Source organism: Vipera ursinii (genome assembly GCF_947247035.1).
Source record: "Vipera ursinii genome assembly, chromosome: 11".
Classification (NCBI taxonomy): domain Eukaryota; kingdom Metazoa; phylum Chordata; class Lepidosauria; order Squamata; family Viperidae; genus Vipera; species Vipera ursinii.
Genome location: NC_139524.1, coordinates 19,603,317 through 19,628,689, shown reverse-complemented (window position 1 = coordinate 19,628,689; position 25,373 = coordinate 19,603,317). Strand labels below are relative to the sequence as shown.

The 25,373-nt window shown below is 47.3% G+C and overlaps 2 protein-coding genes across 3 annotated transcripts; one reads left to right on the top strand and one right to left on the bottom strand.

Annotated features, from left to right (window-relative positions):
- Positions 1-1,424: 1,424 nt before the first annotated feature.
- On the bottom strand, positions 1,425-8,566 carry MPHOSPH10 (M-phase phosphoprotein 10). 2 transcript variants are annotated; one of them, XM_083371252.1, is made up of 12 exons: positions 8,432-8,566; positions 6,734-7,409; positions 6,202-6,365; positions 5,444-5,624; positions 5,130-5,271; positions 4,622-4,689; positions 4,062-4,199; positions 3,857-3,889; positions 3,427-3,537; positions 2,932-3,039; positions 2,338-2,565; positions 1,425-1,675 (listed from the first exon to the last, which is right to left on the bottom strand). In XM_083371252.1, exons 1-12 carry the CDS (start codon positions 8,527-8,529, stop codon positions 1,529-1,531), a joined length of 2,094 nt encoding a protein of 697 aa, XP_083227378.1. In that variant the 5' UTR covers positions 8,530-8,566; the 3' UTR covers positions 1,425-1,528. The 2 variants fall into 2 exon arrangements, with proteins under 2 accessions (XP_083227378.1, XP_083227379.1); XM_083371253.1 differs by lacking the exon at positions 3,857-3,889.
- A 490-nt stretch (positions 8,567-9,056) lies between these two features.
- On the top strand, positions 9,057-14,242 carry MCEE (methylmalonyl-CoA epimerase). Its single transcript, XM_083371670.1, has 3 exons — positions 9,057-9,170; positions 12,197-12,522; positions 13,290-14,242. Exons 1-3 carry the CDS (start codon positions 9,140-9,142, stop codon positions 13,440-13,442), a joined length of 510 nt encoding a protein of 169 aa, XP_083227796.1. The 5' UTR covers positions 9,057-9,139; the 3' UTR covers positions 13,443-14,242.
- Positions 14,243-25,373: the final 11,131 nt, after the last annotated feature.

Genomic DNA, 25,373 nt, shown 5'->3' with positions numbered 1-25,373 from the left:
GGAGTTGAAGTCCACGAGTCATAAAAGAGCCGAGGTTGCCGACCCCTGCCTTAGGTAGATGAACAACTTGCACGATGATGATGTCGGGGGAAGGCTGGGAGTTGAAGTCCACCCACCTTAAAAGTTAGCAAGTTTGAAAAACATTGCTGTGGTTCCTGAACCAGATGGTTACCTTATCCTGTGGCAGTGAGTTCCCAAGGTTAACTGCCTGAAGAAGCCCTTTGAGCTCTGTCCCCAAGCCAGGTTTAACTCCTGGTGACTGGGCAGTCTTGTCCCCTTGCCCTCCTCCTCCTCCTCCTCCTCCTGCAAGGACTCCCCGCCACCCACCCAACTATCTCTTCACTTTGCCCAACACCTCTTTTTCCTACAATTCCCAGGAAGTGTACATTCACCTTTTGTATTTATTTTTTAAAATTATTTTTAATTCCATTTATATCCCGCCCTTCTCCGAAGACTCAGGGCGGCTTACAAGCTTAGCAGTACAGAATCTGGAGGCAATTTTGACTTCAAACTCTTTGCTGGTTTCCCCAGAAGCATCTTAACTGCCAGGTCTGGAAGCAGGATTTTTGGAACAAATGCAGTCTCTATCCTCAGATTTTTTTTTTAATTGAAAAGTTTTACAGTACATTTTATCTTTAACAATCCCCCCCTCCCCCCACCCCTACCTAACCCTCCCTATCCCTCCCCCCCATTCTATCCTCAGAATTATGTTCAGTCATCTCTACTGTATTTTCCTGGGAAATTTCTTGGAGTGAAATTAAGTTGGAGATAAGTTGATTCATACTCTCAAAGTTGTTCTGTATTTCTTTGTAATTTAAAATCATTGTCCTTTGACATGGTTGCCGCTTATCATATGTTTCCTTTTGTGAAGTATTCATTGCTTCCGATTTGTTAGTCTCACTTTATTTACACAGCCGTACTTACTAAGAACTCTGAAGGTCAGAGAGAAAAATCCTCACCCACCAGTAGGTGAAGCTGACACAATCTGACTCTCCCATCAATTAGACCAGCTTTTCCCTTTTTAAAGACGGAACAGCCTTACAGTTTCTTCCCTATTAAGCTGCAAATGCTGCTGTTTGCTTTTGGCCTAAAATTGGAAATAAATTAAAATCCAGATTCGGCGTGTCTTTAATTGCCTTTGACAAGATTTCTCTCCCAAAGCCCAAAATGGATATAACATACAATTGTGCGGTCAGAGAAGGAAAGAATGTATTTAATGCCTTACTAAACCAACAGTATTCATTTCAGGTGCTAAATGGCATCTTTTGATAGACTGTCTTCCCCCACTCTACTAGAAGGCATTAAGGGCGTAAAACCTCTCAACGTGCAGGCTGTGGTCCAAAAAAGGCAAGAAGGCCATTTTATATGCGACTGTACTGGACGGACGCTCTGCATGCAGCAATGACGTGAAAAGGGGACACATCTATGCTTATCAACAGAGTTTAATTCAAAGCGCAGTTTTAAATTAAGAAAAGATAATAACCCAACCCTTATTCTAATTTATACACAGCACAGCATGCAAAATTTATCACAGCTTCAGCTTCTGGGCAGAGAGTCCCTGCTTCTTTGGTCTCTTCTGGCTTTTCTTCGTCTCCCGAATTTGCATTTTCACTTGATCTTCTAACTGGGAAAAGAAAGCCTTGGAGGACTTCAAAGCTTTGTCTCGGCCGTCATCCTGCAAAGGAGAAGCGTTTTATTCGGCGTAACTGAAACGCACACCAAGTAGAAATACACACACCCTTTAAATAAAAAGATAAAAATAAAAACAGGCTTCTGGGAGAAAAAGCCCGTTTGGGTTCTGACTGACAAAATATTAATGGCAGCTTTTGTATTAAGTAGCACAATCTTTCTGGCGGCCCAAAGCTTCCCCTGCCCCCCCCCCAAGAACTTGGCAAGATCTACACGTTTATGCTTCACACATGTTAATGAGGACAAAGGATGAAAGTGTGTATGTGTGTGTGTGTGTATTTGTGTGGGGGGGTGTAGAAAGAAGGTTGGTTCTACTCAAACGCATCAAGGTTCTGGAAATAGCTCCTTCGTATTTGCTGAACCCTTAAATAAAAAAGGGGGGTTGGTTGGCTTAAGCCAAAAATTGTACCATTATTGTTTCCAGATTGTAGACCTCGACTTAAGTACCACAAGATCTGGATCCCCCTTCCCCTCTGCTGTGGATGGAAGAGCCATGAAAATCTGGGATTTTGGACCTTTTTCCCCCCCCATACCATCCGCTGGCCAACAAATATTATAAGAAGGGAAGCTGTTCTCACAGGGAAGGCATCAGACTGAACAAGCTTTGGCGTTTTGGGGGGGTCTTCGGTCCCACGTGACTCAGTGTACCTTAAGCAACGAGGTGCCCCTTTCCTTGGTCAGCTTTTTCAGCTGGGCCTCGGAGGCTTTTCTGCTGAGCTTGGCGCTGGCTTCCGATTTCTTCTCCAGGAGCTTCTGCCTCCTCTCCCTCTCCTTCAGCTTCACGCGTTTCATCAGCTTCTTTTTCCGACGATCCCGTTTTTTATCCACGGCGGTCTTCTCTGCGTCCGTTTTCACATCGCCCCCTTTGTTCTTCTCCTATAAAAACCCAGCGAGTTAAGCGTTTTGGCAAAAACACCACCACAATTTTGATCCCACAAATCTCAGAAGGGAACAGAGAAATCTCCATGACGCCCAACCCAGGTCTGCCGCCACTAACATGTCCACAGCCCAGGAAATTTTGCTTTATCTTTTGGAGGAGCTAGCCGGAATTAACTCCAGGCCTGGAGACCCAGTGAAATGACACCATTTTGCTTTAGGCCAAGGAGACACCGGCGTTAAGAGAAGCAGCGATGGGTATGTGGGTCAAATCAACTGCATGAGCCCACTCTGACTTCTCTCCAACCTGGAATGGAACCAGATTCCCAAGGACAGGATCAGCTAATCATAGAGAACAGGACACACCTTGATTTCTTCAGGTGCCAGAAGGGCAGCATCACTAACGTGCACCGGGGCAACCTCTTCCATAGTTATCGCTGGGAGGTTGGAGACGACTTTAACTTCCGGAATGGGCTAGCAGGAAAACCAAAAAAGAGACATGATGCATACAGGTCAACCTCATTCAACAATATCAAAAAAAAGAAGAAGTGGAATTGGCTGCTAAAATGCCTAAAAAGCTGCATTTCATCTGTACTTATTTATCATTCTAGAGACATAAAAACATGTAGAGCAGCGTTTCTCAACCTTGGTGACTTTAAGATGGGAGGGACTTCAACTCCCGGAATTCTGAGAGTCGAAATCCCCCAATCTTAATGTCTCCAAAGGTTGAGAAACACTGATATGGACTTTAAATGTTTGCTAAAGGAGAAGAGACAGTATTCTCAAACCTTCTACTCCAAACTTTGAGCTTTTATTCACAAAATACTTGCTGCTCCCAGGCCTGCAGGACACCGTACTTACCGGTTTCGGCATGAAGTGGAAGTTGGAGAGGGCATCCAGTTTGACAAAGAGAGAGTCCATCATTTTTTGTATTTCGACATGCTCGGGTTTTTCTTCCTCTTCAGTTTTTTTCTGCATCGACACAAGGCGGGATTAAGGAGAGCAATTCCCAATTATTATTTTTTTTAAAAAAATGGCAAGATATAAGTATCTTAATTTTTTAATCTGATATAAAATGTAAGATTTGGGTTTTTTATCAAATGACTTGTGGTATTTTACTGCTGAATGTCAAGAAATTAAATACGTGGGCATAAAACAGGGTCTTTTAAATGTGTATCCGCCCAGGTTACACTTGAGTGCTTTTGGAAGTGTTTCTCAAAAAGGTAGGATATCTGGGTACTATTTTTTTCTTAAAAAGCCAAACATAATTTCTAACCATCAAATTGCAAACCTGGTCCAATCCTGATCCATAATAATTCAGGCACTAAGAAAACAAAAGCAAATCAGTGAAGTCCTCCTCAGAATTAGAAATTAATTTGCAATTCTTTTTTCCTTACTTATTCACATGACCAATTATCCCTGGGTCTTCAAGTAGAAATAACCAAACCGCTTCTGCAGAGCTGCATCGTAAATTTCACTGATCAACAGTAACACACCTGGTTCAGTTTCAAATATTCCTGCTCGTAAATTTCAGCAAGACTCAATTTGCTTTTCTCCTGATCCAGAGTCAAACGCTTCTTATACTCAAACGGATCTTCTTTTGGTTTTTCTTTATGGACAACATCATCCCAAGCCTAGAACACAAAATGTTAAAACGACGTGTCTCGGGGGCTTCTTGTGTGTGTTTTTAGAAAAAAAACTCCAGAGCAATGCTTGTCACAGGTAACAATGAACATCTGACTTTGGGACAAAATTGAAGGAGTTAAGAAAACAAATCTGTACAAGGTAAAAAGAGTTTTTTTTGTTTTGTTTTTTAAAAAGCCATGCCAGAATAATGAGAACTTGGCAACCTTTTAACCCTGAAGCACCAGATTACTTTCTTAGAGAAAAAAATCCACAGCAACAGAATCTTAAAGATTCTCACAATGTAGGAAAATTGTATTTTCCACCACTTTCAAGGAAGGATACCCACAATCCGGAAAAACTTATGGTTTTCAGCTATGGCGGCCAAATGGTCTCACAAACAGCAAGAGAAAGATTAATCATTTTTACTCACCTGATCTTTTATCCTTCTCTTGATAATTTCTTCCAGCTCAAGAGTTGTTTCTTCTGTGACCATAGGAGCTGAGAACACACAAACGCACACACACATACACACAAAAAAACCCCAGTGAGATTTAACAGTATCCTTTTGAAAATAACCCGATGATGGAATCCCCTTGGCCATGTACAAACCAGCGTTCCTAGCTGTAAGAGCCAGTTAGGTTCAGGTGCCGGTCTAGAAACTGGGAGGTTGGGAGTTCTAGTCCCGCCTGAGGCAGGAAAACCAGCTGGGTGACTTTGGGACAGCCACCCTCTTTCAGCCCAACCCACCTCACACGGCTGTTGCTGTGGGGAAAATAAGAGGAGGAAGGTGTGTTGGAAATGCTCACCCCCTTGAGCTACTGGTATCAATAATAAAGGCAGGATGAAAATCAAACAGATCAATACATGAAATGCTAAAGAGCTCTCTTCCCGGAGCCTTTGAGAGGAAGCACCACCTCCGTGCTCAGTTCAAGGGTTACCCATTCGGACGGCGTGGTCAAACAGCAGCATCTCCTCCAGGAGGCTGTTCTCCGGCCTCCTCTGTCCCGCAATCTCGCCTTTCAGTTGCCACGGCTTCTCCTTCAGCAGCTCCTCTTCGAGGGATTTTATTCTCTCACTCATCTGCAAGGAGAAAATGAGCCGCCTTAATTCTCAAAAGGCACAACTGTTTTAATCCGTTTCTTGCTCCTTCCTCGCTTTGCTTTTCCTCCAGCCTGAATATTTTCTATTTACAAAGATTCTTTCAGGTAAGAGCGTGCATGGATTTAGGCTTCGTGCCGACACGCAAGTTCACCTTTTCCTGTCTTTTTTCAAAGGACGATTTCATTTCAGGGGGCTTGTTAGATTTCCCCTGGAGTGGGTCAGCTTCCTCTTCCATGTCGCTGTCAAAGGGCAAGGAGAAGGTCACTCTTTTTGAAAGGTCTTTGCTTTTTCCACGTGCCATCTGCCTCGTTTCACTCACGTCCTCGGCGCTCCTATTCAACCACAGGGTAAAAAAAAAAAAGATTCATTAGCATGTATTTTTATTTACTGCCTTCTTCATCCCGCCTTTATTAATAACTCAAGGCAGTGAACATATCTAATACTCTTTCCTCCTATTTTCTCCACAACAACAATCCTGAGGTGTGTTGGGGTGAGACACAGTGATTGGCTCAATGTCACCCAGCTGGCTTTCATGCCTAAGGCAGGACTAGAACTCACTGTCCCCTGGTGATTGGCCCAGTCACTCACTGATTTTCATGCCTAAGGTGGGACTAGAACTCACCGTCCCCTGGTGATTGGCTCAATGTCACCCAGCTGGCTTTCATGCCTAAGGCGGGACTAGAACTCACTGTCCCCTGGTGATTGGCCCAGTCACTCACTGATTTTCATGCCTAAGGCGGGACTAGTCTCCTGGTTTCAAGATCAGCACTTGAACCACCACACCAACTGGCTCTTACTGAATATATTTGTTACTGAAGTATCTACAAAGTTTGCAGTATTAGATGTTTTAAGATTTCATCCCTCCTGATTAAAATAGTAGAACTGCGCCTTTAAATGTCAGCCACATACTCGGGAGCACTCTCAGCATTGCCTTCTTCTTCTTCTTCTCCCTCTTCTCCGCCTTCTCCACTCTGGCTATTTCGGTCCTCTTCCTTTTCATCCAGGGGACCGCTGCTCTCATCCACAGGATCAAAGTAATCTTGATATTTAAGATCGCGAGCACTTCTAATCGCCTGAGGGAGAAGAAAACGGAACGTGATGGGCAGTGAACATTTAACACACTGGAATGAGAATGATTAGCACGTGGAACATATCTGTAGAGTTTTGCCTTGGGGTTTTCCAGGAAGAGTCCCTTTTGTTTCAAAGTATGCATGTAAACAAAGCAGAACCTTTTTAAAAAAAATGTAAAAATTTGATAAATATTCCATCTGCAGCAATGCTTTGTGGACTTCAATTCCCAGAATTCCCCAGTCAGCTATTCTAAGTTGATCTGGAGAATGGTTTTGAAAACCAATTCTTTCCGAGGGCCTCAAAATAATGTCATTTTTAAGAAGAAACTAAATCTATCTTATAGAAATAGTCTTTTCTTCCAAGCGCTTACCTTCTTCTTCACTGTTCCAAATTCCTCCTCCTCCTCCTCCTCCTCCTCTTCAGAGAGAATCTCTTCGAAATAATCTATTCCTTCGCTGTCGCTACCTTTGCTTCCTTCTTTCTCCTCTGCCTCCAACGCGGCCTCCATCTCGGAGAGTTTGAAAAATCTGTCGTCCACCAGAGAGTCTGTTCCCGTCTTTTTCCTAACCTTCTTTGACTTTTGGATTTGCTGCTCTAACTTATCAATATCAAAGTCCAGCTCAGAATCCTCATCGCTGAAAAAACCAGTTTTGGAGGCTTCTAAATTGCTTCCCTTTCGGTCAACCTCCTCCTCCTCCTCTTCTTCGCTGTGACCACTGCTGCAGCTGGATTCCTTCTCTGCCTGGTCCTCCGTATCCATCTCCTCCTCGCCGTCTTCCTCCTCCTCCTCCTCCTCCATATCTGGGAGAAGGGAAAGCACCCCCTCCCCCCCATCCTCCACGTTTCTGGCCACCGCTTTCTTCAAGCACCCCAGGACGGCATGGTTCTGCAGCTCCAGCTGTTGCCAGATCTGTTCCTCATCGAAGTCCTCAACCACCAGCTCCTCTAAAGGGCTTCCAGCCACAGCTTCTCCTCGGAGGGCGTGGTGGAAATCGTACAGCGCTTTGGTCAAGGTGACGAAGTCAGCAGCAAGGCCATCCTGGACACTGGAAGGCAAAGAGGTTACAGGTCACTCGCCAAATGAGATTCACCCCTTCTTTAAACCTGGCTGGCCTCCACATCCTCATTTCACGACACAGGCTAACTTTTATATTTATTTTTTAGATGTTCTATCGGCTAAGATGTTTTATTTAGATGCTTTATTGATGTTTTATGGTAGTTTCTTAGTTGTGAGCCACCCAAAGTCTTTGAGAATCAGGTGGCATACAGGTTTAATAAATCATCATCATGTTTTATGAATTTTATTGTAATTTCTTTGATTGCTGTGAGTCCCAGAGTCACTGAAAACTGGACAGCAAACAAGTTTAATAAACCATTATTATTTTGTTTTATTGATTTTATTGTACTTTGTTGCAAGCCACCCAAAGTAGTTGAGAGTGGTGACATACAAGCTTAGTAAGTCACAAATATTATGATGTTTTATTGATTTTATTGTGATTTCTTTGTTGTAAGCTGCTCAGAGCCACTGAGAGTTGGCCAGCATAAAACATAATTATTATTATTATTATTATTACTGAATGTTTCCTTGATTGTACGATGATGTATTTGTTGCGAGCCATTCAGACACCGAGAATTGGACAGCAAACAAGCTTAATAAATCACTATATTACTATTATCTGATTGCAAACCAGGTTCCCGGGATACCAAACCAGCAGGGGTTTGGGGGCTGAGACCAACAACACAAGGAAGGGAAAGCAGCTGCCCCCTTACAGGCGATTCTGGACCCTCCCTGGAATCCCCGGGGAAAGGCGCTCCTCCTTCCCCAACCGGGCGCCCTCCGGGCTGCACCCGACGGACTTCCACCTGGCAGCCAAAGGGCTCGGCTACGGCAAAGAGGGGACCCGCGTGCTTGGCCGGAGGAGGCTCTCCTCACGCGGACCCGGCCATCCCCAAGCCAACGCCGCTGCCCTCTAAGAGATCCCCTGCCTGCCTCGCATGGGAGTTGTAGTGCAACACTTCGGAAGGGGCCGATCTCACCGCCGGAACCCGCCTTTCGGCGCGTCTCTACCTGAGGAACTGCTCGGGGCGACCCGCGGCGGCGCCCAGAAGCTCCAAACACGTGTCCAGCCGCTGCCGGGGAGACGGGAGCGCAGCGAGGCCCGCCATGCTTCTCCGGCGCCTCCTCGGCGCGTCCGTCTCCCAAACGGCTCCGGCCGGAAACGCGCGCTCCGCGGAGGAAGGTTCCGCCGGGGAAAAAAAAAGATCCTCAGCGCAGCTCCCGAACCCTTTACGATGGGGGGGGGAGACTCTCCAGCTGCTTTTCTCGCGCTGCTCTCCTCCCTCCCTGCCTGTATATCTCTTTGCCGCCTTCTCTCCCTTATATCCTCCCAACAGCCCTGCAAGGTGGGTCGGCCATCCTATTGCACGGCTGAGCGAGAGTTTGCACCCGGTGGGCAATCGTCGGAGCGCCCCAAGGCATCCTTAGAATTCCTCTCCCGCTGATCGGAAGGAGCCCCCCCCCCCCCCCTCTCTCTCTCTCTCTCTCTCTCTCTCTCTCTCTCTCTCTCTCTCTCTCTCTCTCTCTCTCGTTCAAAGAAGTTGGCGCTAGGACCCAGCGGCGGCTCTTCCCTGCTTTGCGAGCAGCCGCTATACCTCCTCCGCCTCATTTCGCCCTTGCGAGCTTTTTGACCCCGCGGGGACGCAGTTGCCCATTCCTCTGTGGCTTCACAGCGCCTAAAAGGCGAAGAAGCCGAGCCTGGCCGCGCCAAGTATAAAGATGGCCGCCCTCAAGGGTAAACTGGTGACAGGTATGTGCTGGGAAGCTGGGGGAAGAAACGGGCCTGGGACTGGGGGAGGCGCTTTCCGCACGAGACCCCTTTGCAGCCTTGCTGGGTGGGACTTTTTGCACACTTGGCACGCTTGCATTGGTGCAACTATCCTCCCATCTGCTGCTTTGTGAGATTAGGCGTTGCAATAGATGGAGTCAGCTGGCTGCAATGGTCTTTCCCTGGGACTGAAGCGCGCAAGGCGGGGGTGCAATTCCTTCCCTTGTCTGGAATGCATTCTAGGGGTAGGCTGCTTCTGTACATGGAGGCTCCATTGCCACCGCAGGGCAGCTTATGCCTCTTTATATACTTGGCTGCTTTGTGAAGATGGCAGGTTGCAGTCAGTCCTCCACGTGGGGAGAAGACAGCCCATTGGGGTGTCTGTAGGGTAGGCAGTCCTGTAGTAGCTTTTCAAACAGAGCTTCATTTTGTACTCCTGAATTACATGAACTAGACTTCTAGATCACTTTTCTCAATGTTAGCCTATAGACATCAAGTCCCAGAATTCCCTAGCCAGCCTATTTTAAGATGGGTGGACCAACTCCCAGGATTCTCCACTTAGCACGCTGGCTGGAGAATTCTGGGGATTGAAAGCTGCACATTTTAAATTTCCCAGGTTTGAAAAACACTGCCCTAAATTCTTGGATGTGATAGATGGACAAAAAGCCAAAAGCAGTCTAAACATCTGGCTGACTGTGCAACTGACTAATAATAATAACAATAATAAATAATAATTACAAAAGGCAGCTTTGCTTCAAACAGCTCTGAAAATGTATTTAACACCATCAAACAGAAACATCTGCCTCTCCCAAGTCCTTGGAAAGACTCAGTAGGTGGATAAAATGCCAAGTCCAGTCTCAACATCTGGCTGACTCTGCAACCAACCATAATAATAGTATCTAACATTTAGGACAGTACGAAACTTCCACGACTGAATTTTTATTGCATTGCACAATTATTTTGTCACAGTGATCTTTTTAATAATTCAGCCAACAATAAACTGCTTGTCACATTTGTCTATGAATTGTGGCGGCTCCAACAGGCACACCTTTAGTTGCCCCCCCCCATCCCTGCAGGGCAAGTCACTCGCCCCTCAATCCTGCCTACAGCTAAGTTGGCAACTGGTTCAAAATTTGAACAACAGCAGACTGGTTTCTTTCAGGTCAGTCTAAAAAAGACAGCAGGAAGCAGATGCTTCTGCAGCCAAGAACGTGGTACCTACCCCAGCCTTAATGCGGGGTGGAAAAAGGGATTGGTTTATTCATATTTGCACTTTAACACATTTTGAATGTGAAACATCAGGCATTTTGCAGCGTGCCTAACAGCTGGGGAGAGAAATGTTAAAAGATTTCTCCTGTGAAAAACTATAAACATTGTATAGGACATTTTGGGGATGTCAAGTACCGGCACACAATCCTCACTTTCCAGAAGGAATACTGAAAAGTTTGATATTTGGCTGTTGAAAGTGTAACTTTGTGTGTCTGTAAGTTCTTGAGAATTATGTAGCATTTTCAACAATATAGGTGGTCCTCGACTTACAGTACATTTAATGACCGTTTAAAGTGACAGCGGCACTAAAAAAAGTGACTTATGACCATTTGTCACACTTGCTGCATCCCCAAGATCACATGATCAAAATTTGGATGCTTGGCAACTGTCTCATATTTATGACAGTCGCAGTGTCCCGGGGTTGTGTGATCCCCTTTTGTGACTTTCTGCAAGCAAAGTCAGTGAGGAAGCCAAAGTCACTTAACAACCGTATTGCTAACTTAATAACTGAGATGATTCACTTAACAATTGGGGGAAGAAAGGTCATAAAATGGGGCAAAATTCACTTAAACTGCCTCACTTAGCAACAGAAATTTTGGGCTCAATTGAAGTAAGTTGAGGACTGCTTGTACTTTCAAACGCTTCTCTCATCTAAATGCAGCCTTTTCGGCTAGACCAGCATTGTCCTGGTCCATTTTCCAGGTGGGAAAAGTGAGGAGGGGAAAAGCGTGAATGGCTATTGAGGAAGGATAAATTTGAACCTGATTTTTAGCTCCATTTCTTCGCATTATTTTCTTTTCCCTTGGGAGTAAGTCCCATTGAATCTCTTTCTGAGTAGACTCATAGGATTGCGTGGTTTAGTGGACTTTTCTGCATCAAACCCCTTCGACATCACTCTTAAAAGAAAGGGAGGGCGGGGGGAACTCCGGGATAAATTATTTGCACTTGTAAAGCACTCTGGGATTTTAAAAATAAAAGTGTTACAGGAATATTTTAAATAATAAAGACGCCGGGCAGAGTAAGGAATGTAAAGTGGGTTCCATAAGGTTAATTAATAATAAATGAATAATGCTTTTCAAGGCGGCAGCAGAAGGGGAGAAGGAACCGTTTGTAGAGGCAGACCTATTAGGGAAACGCCACGCAGATTTTCTGCCCCAAGGGCAGAAAAAGGGCAAAACAGACCCTCAGCCCATTTTTCTTGAGGATAAAAATGATTTTGTTGAGAAAAATCATGCTTTGTAGCTGCCCTGGAAGAAAGACCTTGAAGGGGGCCTGTATTTGCAGAGCTGACAAGTCAACCCAAGAACTGAACAGTGTTTCTTTCAACCTTGGCAATGTTAAGATGGGTGGACTTCAACTCCCAGAATTCCCATGCTGGCTGGGGAATTCTGGGAGTTGATGTCTGCCCAACATAAAGTTGCAAAAGTTGAGAAATCCTCTTCTAGAGTGTGCAATTCAACTGAAGCCGCCCTAATTTTCAGACCAGGAGAAGGAGCAAAGATTGCAGAACGTACCAGGAAAATATGATGTCTTCCTTCCCATCCATATTTAGGATGCTGGTCATCTGCATGTCTGAAGACCACCGTTCTTCTTTCAAGGTCTTACCATCCTTCACACCTGCAGGGCTCCACCTGGTACCCTGCAGAGGTGAAGCATCACAGCACCCAGGCTTTCCAGCGGTTAACCTACTCATCTGGGCGCTGCTGATGTTGGAGACGTGGTTTTTCTTCCCATCCCAGGTCTTTTCACGTGCCTGCGCTGGAGATCTCCGATGGAGAGAGGGTCCTCAGACCAGGCAGTTCCCCAAGCTTTGTGGAGGTTGGGGAAGCTCAACCACGTGGCCATCGCTGTGCCCGACCTGGAAAAAGCCACCGCTCTCTATAGGGACGTGCTACAAGCCCGAGTGAGTGAGGTCGTTCCCCTCCAGGACCACGGGGTCTACACGGTCTTCGTGGAGCTGGGGAACACGAAACTGGAGCTTCTGCACCCCCTGGGAGAAAAGAGTCCCATCGCAGGTTTCCTGCAAAAAAATAAGGCCGGGGGAATGCATCATATCTGCCTGGAGGTATTTTCTGCTTTTGTTCCAAGCCAAAGAGATTATTCTGAGCAAAATCTGCTTCAGAAAGGCGGGTGGTCCCCATATTACAACGGTCCTGTCAAGCAATAAACATTCGATGTTGGCAGTGTTGACATCTTCATTCAGTGACCTCTCAAAGTGACAATGGCACTGAAAGAAGTCACGTACCGTTTTTCACGCTTATGACCGTTGCAGCGTCCCCGGGGTCACATGATCAAAATTCAGCCACTTGTCAGCTGACTCATATTTATGACCGTTGCAGTGTCCTGCAGTCATGTGATCCCCTTTTGCGACCTTCTGCCAGGGAAAGGGAATGGGGGAAGCCAGATTCAGTTAACAACCGGGTTACTAATTTATTAGCGATTTATTTAACAACTGTGGCAAGGAAGTTCGTAAAATGGGGCGAAACTCACTTAACAACTGTCTCCCTTAGCCACAGAATTTGCGGGCTCAATTGTCATAAGCTGAGGACTACCTGTAGGCGCTTAAATGAAGGGACCAGGAGGCTTGTGAATCCTAAATATCGACTTTGCATTTCTTTAATTTGTTTTTAAGGCAGAGAGGAGGTGGGGGGAAAATGGGGTACGGGGTTCTAGATAGCACTGAACGACCTTTCCAAGCCTCTTTCCCCAGGAGTCTTGCGTGTTGAGAGGTGTATTTGAGGAACATCTGGGGCCCCAGAGGTTTTCTATTCTTGTCTTTTAGAAGTCGCCCCTCTATATTTCTCACAAATAACTCTTCAAATAACCCTCCAGGTGGACAACATCACCAACGCCATTGAAGAGCTGAAGAGGAAAAAGATCCGCGTTCTGAGTGACACGCCCCAAATTGGTGCCCACGGAAAGCCGGTGGTTTTCCTCCACCCCAAAGACTGCGACGGGGTGCTGGTAGAACTGGAACAAGCCTAGTTCTCAAAAAAGGGGGGATGCGTCCACCACACGTTTTGCAGCAAGCAAGCTCCCCTTAGCCTCTTAGGAGAGACTTTGTGCCTCTCTCTTCTATGTGGCACCTATCGGGGTGCCCCTGTGACGCAGTGGGGCTCCCAAAACTCCAGGGCCCCCGTTTTGAAGGGGCAGCGGCAGTTTCCGCTGAGAGATCCCATCCAGATTTCGGGGAATGCACCTCAATAAACAAGCAGCGTAACCGGAAATATGGAAGCAGAACTTCACATAAAGAACCACAAATTTATGATTAAAAACCAAGGAGAAAAGGGTGGGTGTTTTTGAGTGTTTGAGCCAACTTAGCAACACAATACTTTCTTTAGGGCAGTGTTTTTCAACCCTGGCAACTTTAAGATGGGTGGATTTCAACTCCCAGAATTCCCCAGCCAGGTAAAGTTGCCAAGATTGAGAAACGTTGCTTTTAAAGCCTGCATTTCTGTTCCTTGGGGTATATATTTCCTTAATCAGTTGGGTGCTCATTAAGATTTTTGTTTTTCCTCTAACCATTGCAAGTCCTGGGTCTCATTTTTAATCCATTTGAAGGAAACCGATCTGAAAATCTCCATTTGCAAGTAAGAAAGCAGGAGACGGATGGAGATTCACAGATGCTATCCTTCATAATTGCTCCGGTATTCCCTTAAGAAAACAAGAAGCTTTTGCTTTTCGTACTCTGAAGCATCACTAAATAATGAGACGATTGTTGTTACTGTATGAGCAATTTCGCCCTCCTGGAACAGTTGCTGTCGGGCAGTCTGTTCTCTCTGGTTGCCTTTTTGGTATGCTTGCAAAAATGTGGCTATCGGGAGAAAATATATATCTATCTCTATATATGGAAGAAACAGAGTCTTTAAATCTTAAAAAAAATAATTCAGCTGCTAGCCCTAAAAAAATATTTTAATTATTAGCGCTCCTCATAATTTCAAATCCTTTGAATAAGCAATGAGCAATTAAAAGACAGATTTGTTTAACCAGCTAAGGAAAATGCGTGGCTGCATCAAAATGGGCCACTGGATTTTCTTGCGGTAATTGAAAACACAGCCCTCCCTATTCAGAATTTTACTTATTTATTTAGTGTACGGCATATCCTACACGGACTAGCAGTATGTATTAACATTTCATCCACATTAGTAAAACACATCAAAATATAAGTGTTAAAAAGATCTATGTTCCAATGCCAGTATCTAGGCCATCTAACCATTAAAACACAGCATCACTTATATTTTTAAAAAAGTTGGATACCGGACCGGTATGTGCCCTCAGCCTTCATGATGTGATCTACAGTTTATTCCGGACTAAGTCCCTGCTACCAACTTATGTCAGTAGGAAATTACGGATGAGTACGGTACTACAGGCTACAGCCACGTTTCTTAACATGGCTAAACCAACTGCAAGGACTAAAGGTGCAGGAAGTGAATATTGTCATGGTAGGCCATAAATAGAAAGAGTGGAAAGAGTGCTAAAAGCAAGAAAAGTGTGGGTAGTCCTCCATTTACAACGGTTCATTTATTGACCATTCAAAGTTACAACAGCACTGAAAAAATGACTGTTTTTCACTTTACAAGTTACAACCATTGCACCATCCCTCCTGGTCACGTCATCGAAATTCAGACACTTGGCAACTGTCTCCTATTTATGGCAGTCGCAGTGTCCCAGGGTCACGTGATCCCCTTTTGCAACCTTCTGACAAGCAAACTCAAGGGGGGGATATGTAGTATATATAACAGTTGTAGCATTCGGGGTGACGTGGTGACCATTTGTGTTTTTACCAGCCAGCTTCCAACAAGCAAGGTCAATGGGGGAACCCGGATCCATTTAATGACTGCTTGATTCACTTAACAGAAAATCAGGTGTGGCTCCTTTAAGAACTGCCGCGATTAGCAATGGAAAGTCCAGTGACAATTGTGATCTCTAGTTGCTTCAAGGCCAGAAAGACTGAACTTTGCAACCCGGGGGACCTGGGATATTTTGACCTAGTTTGCCTTTAGTGATATGCAGCTTTCCTTTTATGCTAACACCGCCTGCAAAAAATGGAAATTTAAGCAAATTTGATGGCGTGCTTTCCATTTGTACAACCCAGTAAGTGTCTTGAGTGAGCTGTGAGTCAGATATAATTAGCCATCGGATGACACCGAAAGCTTTTATCTCGATTTGGGAAACTGGACTGTAATTTAACATTGGCTGATCCTCACTTACAGGTGGCACATTTTTCATTTCTGCAGTTGTATGGAGAACACCTTTCTAAGAAAAGGGGGAAAAAAGGAAAGAAATCTAAATATTAATGTTCTTGGATTTCAGCTGCATGCACCCTTCAGGATCACATCCTGCAAATTAATTTCTAAACATTTGTGGGGGAGGGGGTTGAAGCTTAATATTCAGAAATTTAAACTTTCTATCATGCCCGTGACTAAATTTTAATCATTTTAGCATGGGGTATTAGATCTTTCTTGGAAGCTGTGAGAAGACCACCCCTCCAAACTGGCTTGCAAGCCAATAAAACCGTCCAAATTGTTTCAGGTGGTTTGTTTAAACCTTTCACGTGGAATGAAAACAATCAAGTGACATCTCCTCAAGCAAAATGCATTGGCCAATAAGAGGGGAAAATAGTAGACCCTCCCAAGTCTCTTTGCCCCCTTCGAGATGCCTTCCTACGCTCAAACAACATTCCGCCGGCTATCTGCTTTTTTAATGGGCCATCGAATTTATGGCGAAAGATTCCATCCCTTCCTGTGGCGTGATGCTTTTCCTTAAAGGAAGCATAAAACTCCTCCTTTATGATACCCCCCCCTTAATTAAGAGCACATTAAATGTGCACAGTTTGTAGAATAATTTTTCTGAGGAAAGAGAGAGAAGGGATGAAGGAAACATACTTTTTGCCACAAATTTACTTTCTGAAAAACTGAACATGCCACGGTCTTTCATGGTCTAACCCGGTGTTTCTCAACTTTGGCAGTTGAAGATGTGTGTCACTTTGCCAGTTACAAGTCATGCAGATCAGAGGTTTAAAGTTGCCAAGCTTAAAAAAAAACACAAAACACCGATTTCTAGATTCGATCCCCATCCTGGCTGTGCTTCTTAGGATTTGTAGTCCAACTAAATCTGGAGAGGTGGCTTCCCTGCCCAATGGGGGAAGCGGGAGGGTCACCAGGGTGACCCGAGAGAGGGGCTGCTCCGAGCACCCCGAAGCAGCCTCGTTCGAGGCTTCCCCAGGGCGGAATGAAGGAGGTTGCCACCTCGAAGGGGACCCCAGGCGGCTGAGGATGATGATGATGAGGAGGAGGAAGCTAGCTAGCAGGTCAGCACCTCGGAAAGCAGAGAGTTGTTTCCTTCGCCTCTCTCGCACCGGCACCCCTCCTTTCGCCTCGCAACCCCTTCGCTGGCGGGCTTTGGCTGCGAGCCCCGCGCTCGGCTCTTTTGGGGGAGCCTTCCTCCCCCCCCATGCCAAGGCAGTCTACCGTTGCGCCCCTCCCCCTCCGCGCCACAGCCGAGGACCGCCCCCCTCCGTTGCCAATCGAGAGGCGGCCAGGCAGCCCCCCCAGTCCCATCACCCCCCCAACTGGCAACCCTCCCCAACCAGCGCCGGGCGAGCCATGCAGGTTCCCGGGCGCGCGGGGCGCTCGCGTGGCGCACTCAGCTTCCCGGGCTAACTAGCCGTCGCGGGGCGCGGAGCCGCCGCACAAAGAGCGGGGGTGTCGCTGCTGCCGCTCCGCCTCGCCCCCCACCCCGCCCGCCGCCGCCGCCTGCCAGGGAGCCGCTCCGAGATCGCGCCGCGCCCGGCCAGGTGAGCCCGAGGGAGACCGGCAGACAAAGCCCCGGGCATCGCGGGGGAGGGGGAGGGGGGGCCGGTGCAGCGCCCCCCTCCCTGGCTCCTCGACGCCCCTCCCTATAGCTCCCCAGAGAGAGAGAGAGAGAGAGAGAGAGGTGGGGGGCGCGTAAGGAGAGGCCGGGGGTTGCAATTGAGGCTGGGGTCCTCTCGCCTTGCCTTTTGCAAGCGGGGGTTGGTGGGGGGGTTCAGAGAGCTGGGGTTTTGCTCCGTCCCCCCTGCCCCGCCTGCCGCATCAAAGGACCCCCTGGCCAAGCCGTGCGGGCTGCCCTCTTCCCCCCACCCCACCCCCGAGGCCGGAAGACCCCTCACCCACCCACCCCAACTTCTGGTACATGGAGGCTGGGAAGAGGCGGGTCGCATCTCAGCCGCCGGCGCTCGAGGCCCTTCTGCAGCCCCATTTACTCGGGGGGGGGGGGAGGCGAGAGAGCCATCTCGGGCAGCCCCTCCGGCCCTGGCAGCTTGGCCAAGGGGGACCCCCAGAGATTCCCAGCAGGAAGAGCCGAGGGTCCCCAGAAGCTGTAAGTGCAACCGGTAGGCACTTTGCAGAGGTCTGGAGGTGGGGAAGCGGGGGTCTCACGCCTTAACCTATTCCCTCCCCCGCCCCCCCCCGCTTCCCGGCTCGGTGGGAGAACAATGCCTCAGTCAAGGCAGCCCGTGAAAACCCGGGGCGGGGGGGGCGCAGCTTTCCTGCCCTGCAAGAAGGCTGAGCGCCTCGGGGTGAGGAGAGGGCTCCTTGGCTTGGCTTGGTGGTCGGATTCCCTGGCTCGGAGGCTGGGCCGGGGAGGGGATGGTGCAAGGGGGGGGGGGGCGGAGGGACAGCTGCTTTGCCAGGCGGTCCGGAGGCCGAGCGCGATTTTCTCTGCCTGGCACCGGGCGGGCATCGCTTCCTTGCCCGCTATTGTGGCATTGCCGGGCGGGAGCGAGAAGGCGAGGCTGGCAAGGAGAGCTGGAGAAGCTTGGCCGTTGCTGCAGGCTGCTCAGCGCTCGGAAAGGGGGGGAGGGAGGGGGAAATGGGGGTCTCTGCGCTGCTTTCTTCCTCCCATCACCGCAGTCTCCTTGCTTTTTTCAAGTTTGACCTGTCCTGGCAGTCATTCCTGCTGCGCCGGGCTCTGGCGGGTGTTTTCTTGCACGTTCTGCTGGCTTTGGGCTTGGGGGGTGGGGGGGGGGGCAGAGAGAGATTGCTGGTGGCATGAAGATCTGTGGGTTGCAGATCTTCGGATGCTTGGAGCTGCGGGAGCAACCTAGGAGCCCCCCCTCCCTCTCTCTCCCTCCCTCTCTGTCCCTTCCCCCCTCCTCCTAAGAAGGCCGAGAGGCATAGATGCACCCTGGTGTGACATCAAACCTGCATTCCCACAAGGAAGGATTGGGCTGTCCTTCCACCTGTTTTCCAGCCTTCTGGGGTTGGTGAAGGGGGGGGGGTGTCGTTATTTCTCATCTTCTGCAGAGGCTTTTAAAAAGGGGGAGTTGAAAAGGGGGAGGGGAACACATTTGTTTTGCTACGGAAGAAGATAAAAGTGAAAAATCCTTCTCTCTTTCATCTACCCTTTTTTCCCCTTCTCCCAAGTTTTGCCTGTCTTCACCCAGCCCCCCAGCCCCCCCTCCTTCTTAAGATCCTGCCTGTGGAAGCAGAGCCCAGGCCTTTTGATCGAGTTTTGCCTCCCGTCGTAATGAGGTCTGTAGGGAAGGAGGCTCAATTAAAAATTCTCCGCTTCGTTTTTCGTGGGGTAAACAGTGTGACAAATTATAACCTGGATGTTCTCCTTCCCTCTCTTGTTCCCCCCACCTTTTCCCACTAAGTGGGTTCTGACTGGTCGCTTCTCCCCAATCTGGGGTGGTGGGGGGATTGATTCCCCTCCCCGCTTCTGCACTTAATGCTAAATTGAGAAAAACAGCAGGACGGCTTAAATGGCTGGCAAAAACGTGCTGTGTGCTTATAAATTTATTTCACTTTAGCGTTTTAGAGCCTCTGGCATTTGTAACTTGGAAATCCTGCTGCTTGCATTTGTGTACGGAGGGGACTGTGTGCTGCTTGCATTATAATCCGTGCATTACTTGTGGGGAAAAAAACTACATGCATGTCTTTTGCATCCAAATGCATGCACAACTTGTGATGGGATTCCTGGCAGAGCCAGCTCCCAAATCCAGCTATCCCACAACTGGTTAGATCCATTTCCCAACAGCTCCATCCTGCTGGCCTTGGGATGTGGCCTCTCACACACACTTCTGGCTGGGTTTTGTAAGGCCTGCGAGATCAAATTGCAAACAGGTTTTGTTTTTTTTAAATTCAGAATGCGGTTAGCAACAAAGGGCCTTGCCAGGAAAACTGCACACCATTCGGATTTAATTCTATGCACGCACAAGGCTTTAACCTGCCCAGAGTCATTTCTTTATAAAATGGGCAGCAAATAAATTTAATAAATAAATTTATAAACAGGTAGTCCTCGACTTACAAAAGTTCTTTTAGTCACCGTTCAAAGTTTCAACAGCGCTGGAAAACATGACTTAACGACCGTTTTTCGCCCTTACGGCCAATGCCGCCATCCCTGGGGTCACGTGATGAAAATTCAGCTGCTCGGCAACTGACTCGTCTTTATGGCCGTTGCTGTGCTCCGAAGTCAGGTGATCCCCTTTTGTGGCTTTCCGAAAAGCAAAGTCAAGCGGGAAGCCAGATCAACAACCCTGTTATTCACTTAACCACTGTGATGAGAAAGGTCATAAAAATGGAGCAAAATTCACTTAACAATGGTCTCGCTTAGCAACAGAAATTTTGAGCTCACCTGTGGTCGTAAAGCGAGGACTACCTTTACCTACATCCAAGATCAACTTGCAGGCTATGACCTCTGATTAAAAATACCTTCGCATCAAAAATTACGGTTACCCCAGAGGGTCAAAACTGACCCTGGGTGTGGAGTGCAGTTGCTACCGGCTCTATCATTCCTACCAGCATCTTCACCCAGGGCTGTAAATAACTCGGCTGAGTTTTCATCTCTAGCCTCATTTGGGCCAGGTATAAACTGTTGTTTCCCTTGCAAAGCCATTGTGTGAGCAAAAAGAGGGAGGGTGCGTCTCCCTGTGCTTCGTGGAAGAAGTTGCAGAAACAAGTTGCAGAATCTGATCGGCCGCTCCTGAAAACGTCTTGCAATAGGAGAGAAATACTCTTGAAGCATTACACAGGAGAAAGTGGAATCGCGATCTGCTGGTTTGAGCATCACCTGGTCTGGTGGGATTCTATTCTTAATCCTGGGGCTTAAAGAGTCCCCTTCCCCACTTTTAAAGTGTTTCTTTTGCCCATAGTTGCATCAACATACGTTGATGACACCACTAAAAAAATATCATGCCTTAATAGAGCTCTAAAGCAGGGTTGCTCAACTGTGGTCACTTTAAGAGGGGCGGACTTCAACTCCCAGAATTCCCCAGGCAGCTGGCTGGGGAATTCTGGGAGTTGAAGTCCGTCCTTCTTAAAGTGGCCACGATTGAGAAACTGTGCCCTATAGAGACCTCCGTGCAGCAGAAAACTCCTCTGGCGCCTTCCAAGAACTGATGCACCTCTTTAAATTTAGAGAAAGGCAGATTTTGTGCAGTGCCAAGGAAGGGCCCCTCGTGGGCCTGCCCTCTTCCCTTCATTCCCCCCTCCCCATGGGCTCAGAGATGCTCTCATGAAAGAAGGACGGCAAGCCAACGAGTGGCAAAGGCTTTCTTTCCCATCCGCTCGCGCTGCCCAGCTCAAGCCGCACGAGGCCTTCCAGGAAACAAACAGGTTGCTTGCTTTTCGAGGTTCAGCCCCTTATCTACCTCTCGCTCAATTTCTGGAGCAATAAATGTCTCCTTTCCAATTAAGGTGTTGTTGTGATTAAGTGGTATTGTTCTGGGCTTGCAGACATGGCTGCGGTGAGGTTTGGCAATGCTCGGAGAAGAAGCATTAGTGCAGATGCTCAGGGAGAGAGAAAAACGCGGTTGAAGTGCAGCTTAGCAGCCGAGGGAAAGTGACCCTTGATTGACAGGATCAAGGCACAGGTGAAGAGAGGGGATTTGTCAATCAGAGGAGAGGGCGGGGCCATTGATTACTCAGACAAGTTTCAAAGCGTCGCTTTAATACAGGTAGTCCTTGACTTAACGACGGCAATTAGGACCAGCGTTTCCATTGCTAAGCAAAGCAGCTGTTAAGTGGGTATGTTTCTGTTGTGTTTCTGTTGTGGTTCTTAAGGAATCGCTGCAATTGTTAAGCAAATCCAGCTTCTCCGTTGCCTGTTGGAAGGTTGCAAATGGTGATCACGTAAGCCGGGATGCTACAGATACATGCCGGATCCAAGCGCCTGAATGTCAATGTCGTAAGTGTGAGGACTGGTCGTAAGTCCCTTTGTTCAGCGCCTTTGTGACTTGGAATGAAAAGCTGTAAGATGAGGACCATCTGTGTGGTCAAAGCATGGGGCTCTGTTTTCATTTGAGCCATCAGCCGTCGTTTCTCCTGGGGCCAAGGCTTGTGATGCATACTTGCCTGTCCGCCTAGGGCCTCAAGCCTTTCCCTCCATATCGTGCAACTGCCTGGTGTCCTCCAGATCCCCAACCATTTGGCCACCAGGGACCGGTGCCCTGGAGAAAGGTTTTGCCACGGACCAGAGAGTGTGTGGTTTTGTGTGCTGTCTGCATCCCATGGATGGGGCTTGGCTTGTCTGTGCAGACCAGTTGCTGGCATGTTGTGGCCCAGTACTGGTCCACGGACTGGGGACCCCTGCTCCAGAAGACCTGGAGAACCTGGAGACCCTCAAGGGTTCCAAGTCGGAGCGAAGCTGAAGCTGTTTTGCGGTTGGGTGATGTGAAGTAGGGCTGGCTAGCGGGGGTTGGAGATGTGCTTCCTGCAATTAAGGCATGTTAGTTGACCCATTGATTCTCTTGCTGGCTTGCTCCTTCCCATCAATGTTGCAGAGGCTGAAGCTGCACTGAAGATAAGACAGTGGGCGGCCAGGACAATTAGAGCAGCTGGTGGAAGTGACTCTTGTCAAGGACATAATGTATGGAAGACCTTGGCCCTTAATGGCTGAACAATATCGAAAGGGAGTCATTATTTCTTCCCCAAGATTTAGTAATTGCATTTGTTTAACAGCAGAATCCTGCCTGTCTATAGAGACCCTTTCACAACTGAATGGGAGGCTGCAGCATCCTGACAAAGCAGTGACAAGGTCGTCCTGCCTCGTTGCCAGAGGTTTTTCTGGAGTCAGGGGTGTCCAACCTTGGCAACTTTAAAACTTGTGGACTTCAACTCCCAGAATTCCCCAGCCAGCCAAAACAGGTAGCCTGTGACATTCTCAAGAGGGATTTGCTATCCAGGAAAGCCCCTGGCAGGTCTACACAGTCAACTCTTCCAGCTGAACCAAGTGGAAGATCTGAAGCTGTTGCTACTCAACTACCAAGCTGGAGTAGTTAGTTACGGTAATATTAAATTGTTATGAAGAGGAGAATGCAAGGAACAAGTAAATAGATAATAGATAATAGTAAAATGCTAATCTTAGAGCTTAGGAACAACCCACTCCAGGAAGGAAAGAAGGGAGGGAGGGAAGAAGGAAGGAAGGAAGGAAGGAAGGAAGGAAGGAAGGAAGGAAGGAAGGAAGGAAGGAAGGAAGGAAGGAAGGAAGGAAGGAAGTTTGTGGATTTGTGCTATGGATGTACATCTGTTGACTTTCAGAAGTGTGTTTATAGTGGGTTCTGCTATTGATGACGCGGCTAACCTCAAGATCCACCAACTCAGAATATTGTCCTCTTGTCCGGGATGGAGAGTTGCTGAGATGAGCAGCTCCACAGCAGATTGCAGGCGGAGCAACGTCTCTCCCATTAGCTGCTTCCTGTTGATTTTGCACGGAGAGCCAGGGCTTCGCATGCAATGCAGTGCTGGTGTCTCTTCTCCACAAAATATCCCATATATTTAGATTGGACAGCAAAATGAACAAGCCCTGAGCAGTGGGACAGTAAGCATTGAATCTTGCATGGGACCTAATTCGACATTCCCCCCCCCCCCCCGTTAAAAGCAGGCAGATAATCAATGGAAGGTTTTAGGAAGGACAAGTTTATTTTTTTGTTTCAATGTCGGATAAGCGAATGGATGCTGGGTTTGCACTTGAGAAGTTACAAGAGTGCATTTAGGGATTCTTCTGCCTCTCTCTGTGGGTGTCCGAAGCCTGACTTACCGGCTGAGATCGTCCAGGCTGTCCAGGACAGGAAAGCGCTTTGTCCCTTACCCCGGGGGTCTCTTGCCAATGTACACAACATCTTCTCTTCGCACCTGCTTCCCACCACAACGACACACTTGGCTTTCACTCCTGCCTGGTTTCTTGTGGCAGACATTTGATTAAGGAAATCTGCAGGTCACAATTCACATTCAATTACCTCTTCCGTTGGCTTGGCTTTATTTCCAGTTTTAATCAAAGAGTTCTGCCCCTTAAAGTCACTTTAAACCAGTGTTTGCCAAAGGTGGCCAGCCGGGGGTCTATCAAATAGTCCACTGGAGTCTCGCTCTGCGCACCCTCCCTTGTTCACACCTGCCGCTGTCTCCCTGTGCAGATAGTCCTCGACTTAGAAGTTCATTTCGTGACCGTTCAAAATTACAACATCATTGAAAAAAGCAACTTAGGACCACTACTCATGTTTACAATCATTGCGGCATCCCCAGGGTCACATGATCAAAATTCCAATGCTTGAGAACTGACTCATACTTATGACGGTCGCGTGATCTCCTTTTGCGACCTTCTGACAGGCAAAGTCAATGGGGGAAGCCCGATTTGCTTAACGACTGTGCGACTAACTTAACAACTGCAGCAATTCACTTAACAACTGTGGCGAGAAAGGTCATAAAATGGGGCAAAACTCACTTAACAAACGTCTCACTTAGCAACAGAAATTTTGGGCTCAACTGAGGTCGAGGACTACCTGTATTCATTACTGGTCAGCTGGTTCACAAAAAGGGAAGTCAAGGTGGTCCTCGACTTAACACAGTCGTTAAGTGAACCAGGCAGTCATTAAGTGAATCCAGCTTCCCCCATCGACTTTGCTCGCCAGAAATCGTGATCACAGGAACCGGGGATGCTGCAACCGTCAAACACAGGCTACTTGCCAAGCACCCAAATTTTGATCACATGACCGTGGGAGTGCTGTGATGGTCATAAGTGTGAGGACCAGTCGTAAGTCACTTTTTTCAGTGCCCTTGTAACTTTGAATGGTGGCTAAATAAATGGCTATAAGTCAAGGACAACACTGCTATAATTGCAATGCTAATTTTGTCCAGGGCTTCAGTCTTTGTTGTTCTTTTGAAAAAAATGATCAAAGCAAAATAGCTGCAAATGTAAACAGCAAAAGAAATCTCACCTGCCCTGTATTGCTTTTAAGAGAGAGAGATTTCTGCTGGTGCTTTTTCGTTTTCCTGGTAGAAAAATAATCAGTTCTCTGGTTTCAAACTCATGCATGTTATGAGCTCTTATTTTGCAGCCCTCTCTTTCTTGAAAATGAAGATTTTATTAAAGCCACTTTTTAAAAAAAGAAAAGAAAAGAAAAAAAGAAAAGGCTTGCTGTGTTGGGAATGTAAAACCAGCGATATTCTATGCCTGGTTACTCACAGGCTCACTGTGTTTAGATTCTCCAATATGCAGCTGAAGCCCCATTTCACATAAATAGTACAATTTCTATGAGGAGATATATGGACGAATAATAATAATAATAATAATAATAATAATAATAATAATAATAATAATCATCTGGTTTTGATCAAGCTTTATGCACTTGCAAAAAGGAACGGTGCATTAATGTTTTTTTTAAATACTTTGGCATTACAGTAAATGGGTCTCTCCATTAGAATGTCTTTGATGAGAATATTTCTGGCTGTGGTCGGCCACCCCCCCCACCACCACCCTTACCCCCACCACCCCGTTCGATGTAAGTGGAGCCATCTGCTAACAGCTGAACTAATTAGAAACGTTTTCAACCCCAAAAACATTATTACGATTATTTAACTCCTGGGAAGAATAGCGATGCTCTAGTCCTCTCTTTGGCACAGCAGGAAAAACTCATCTCAACCCGTTTGTGTGGATGGG

What these genes read in the sequence shown, in the direction of transcription:
- MPHOSPH10 (XM_083371252.1), bottom strand. Translation starts at nt 8,529, where the DNA reads ATGGCGGGCCTCGCTGCGCTCCCGTCTCCCCGGCAGCGGCTGGACACG. An exon ending in TTGAAAAAAGACAGGAAAAG is followed by an intron (nt 5,272 to 5,443) that starts GTGAACTTGCGT and finishes TTCTCCTTGCAG; the next exon opens with ATGAGTGAGAGAATAAAATC. An exon ending in ATGGATCAGGATTGGACCAG is followed by an intron (nt 3,538 to 3,856) that starts GTTTGCAATTTG and finishes GTGTCGATGCAG; the next exon opens with AAAAAAACTGAAGAGGAAGA.
- MCEE (XM_083371670.1), top strand. Translation starts at nt 9,140, where the DNA reads ATGGCCGCCCTCAAGGGTAAACTGGTGACAG. An exon ending in CAAGGGTAAACTGGTGACAG is followed by an intron (nt 9,171 to 12,196) that starts GTATGTGCTGGG and finishes TTCCCATCCCAG; the next exon opens with GTCTTTTCACGTGCCTGCGC. An exon ending in TGCATCATATCTGCCTGGAG is followed by an intron (nt 12,523 to 13,289) that starts GTATTTTCTGCT and finishes ATAACCCTCCAG; the next exon opens with GTGGACAACATCACCAACGC.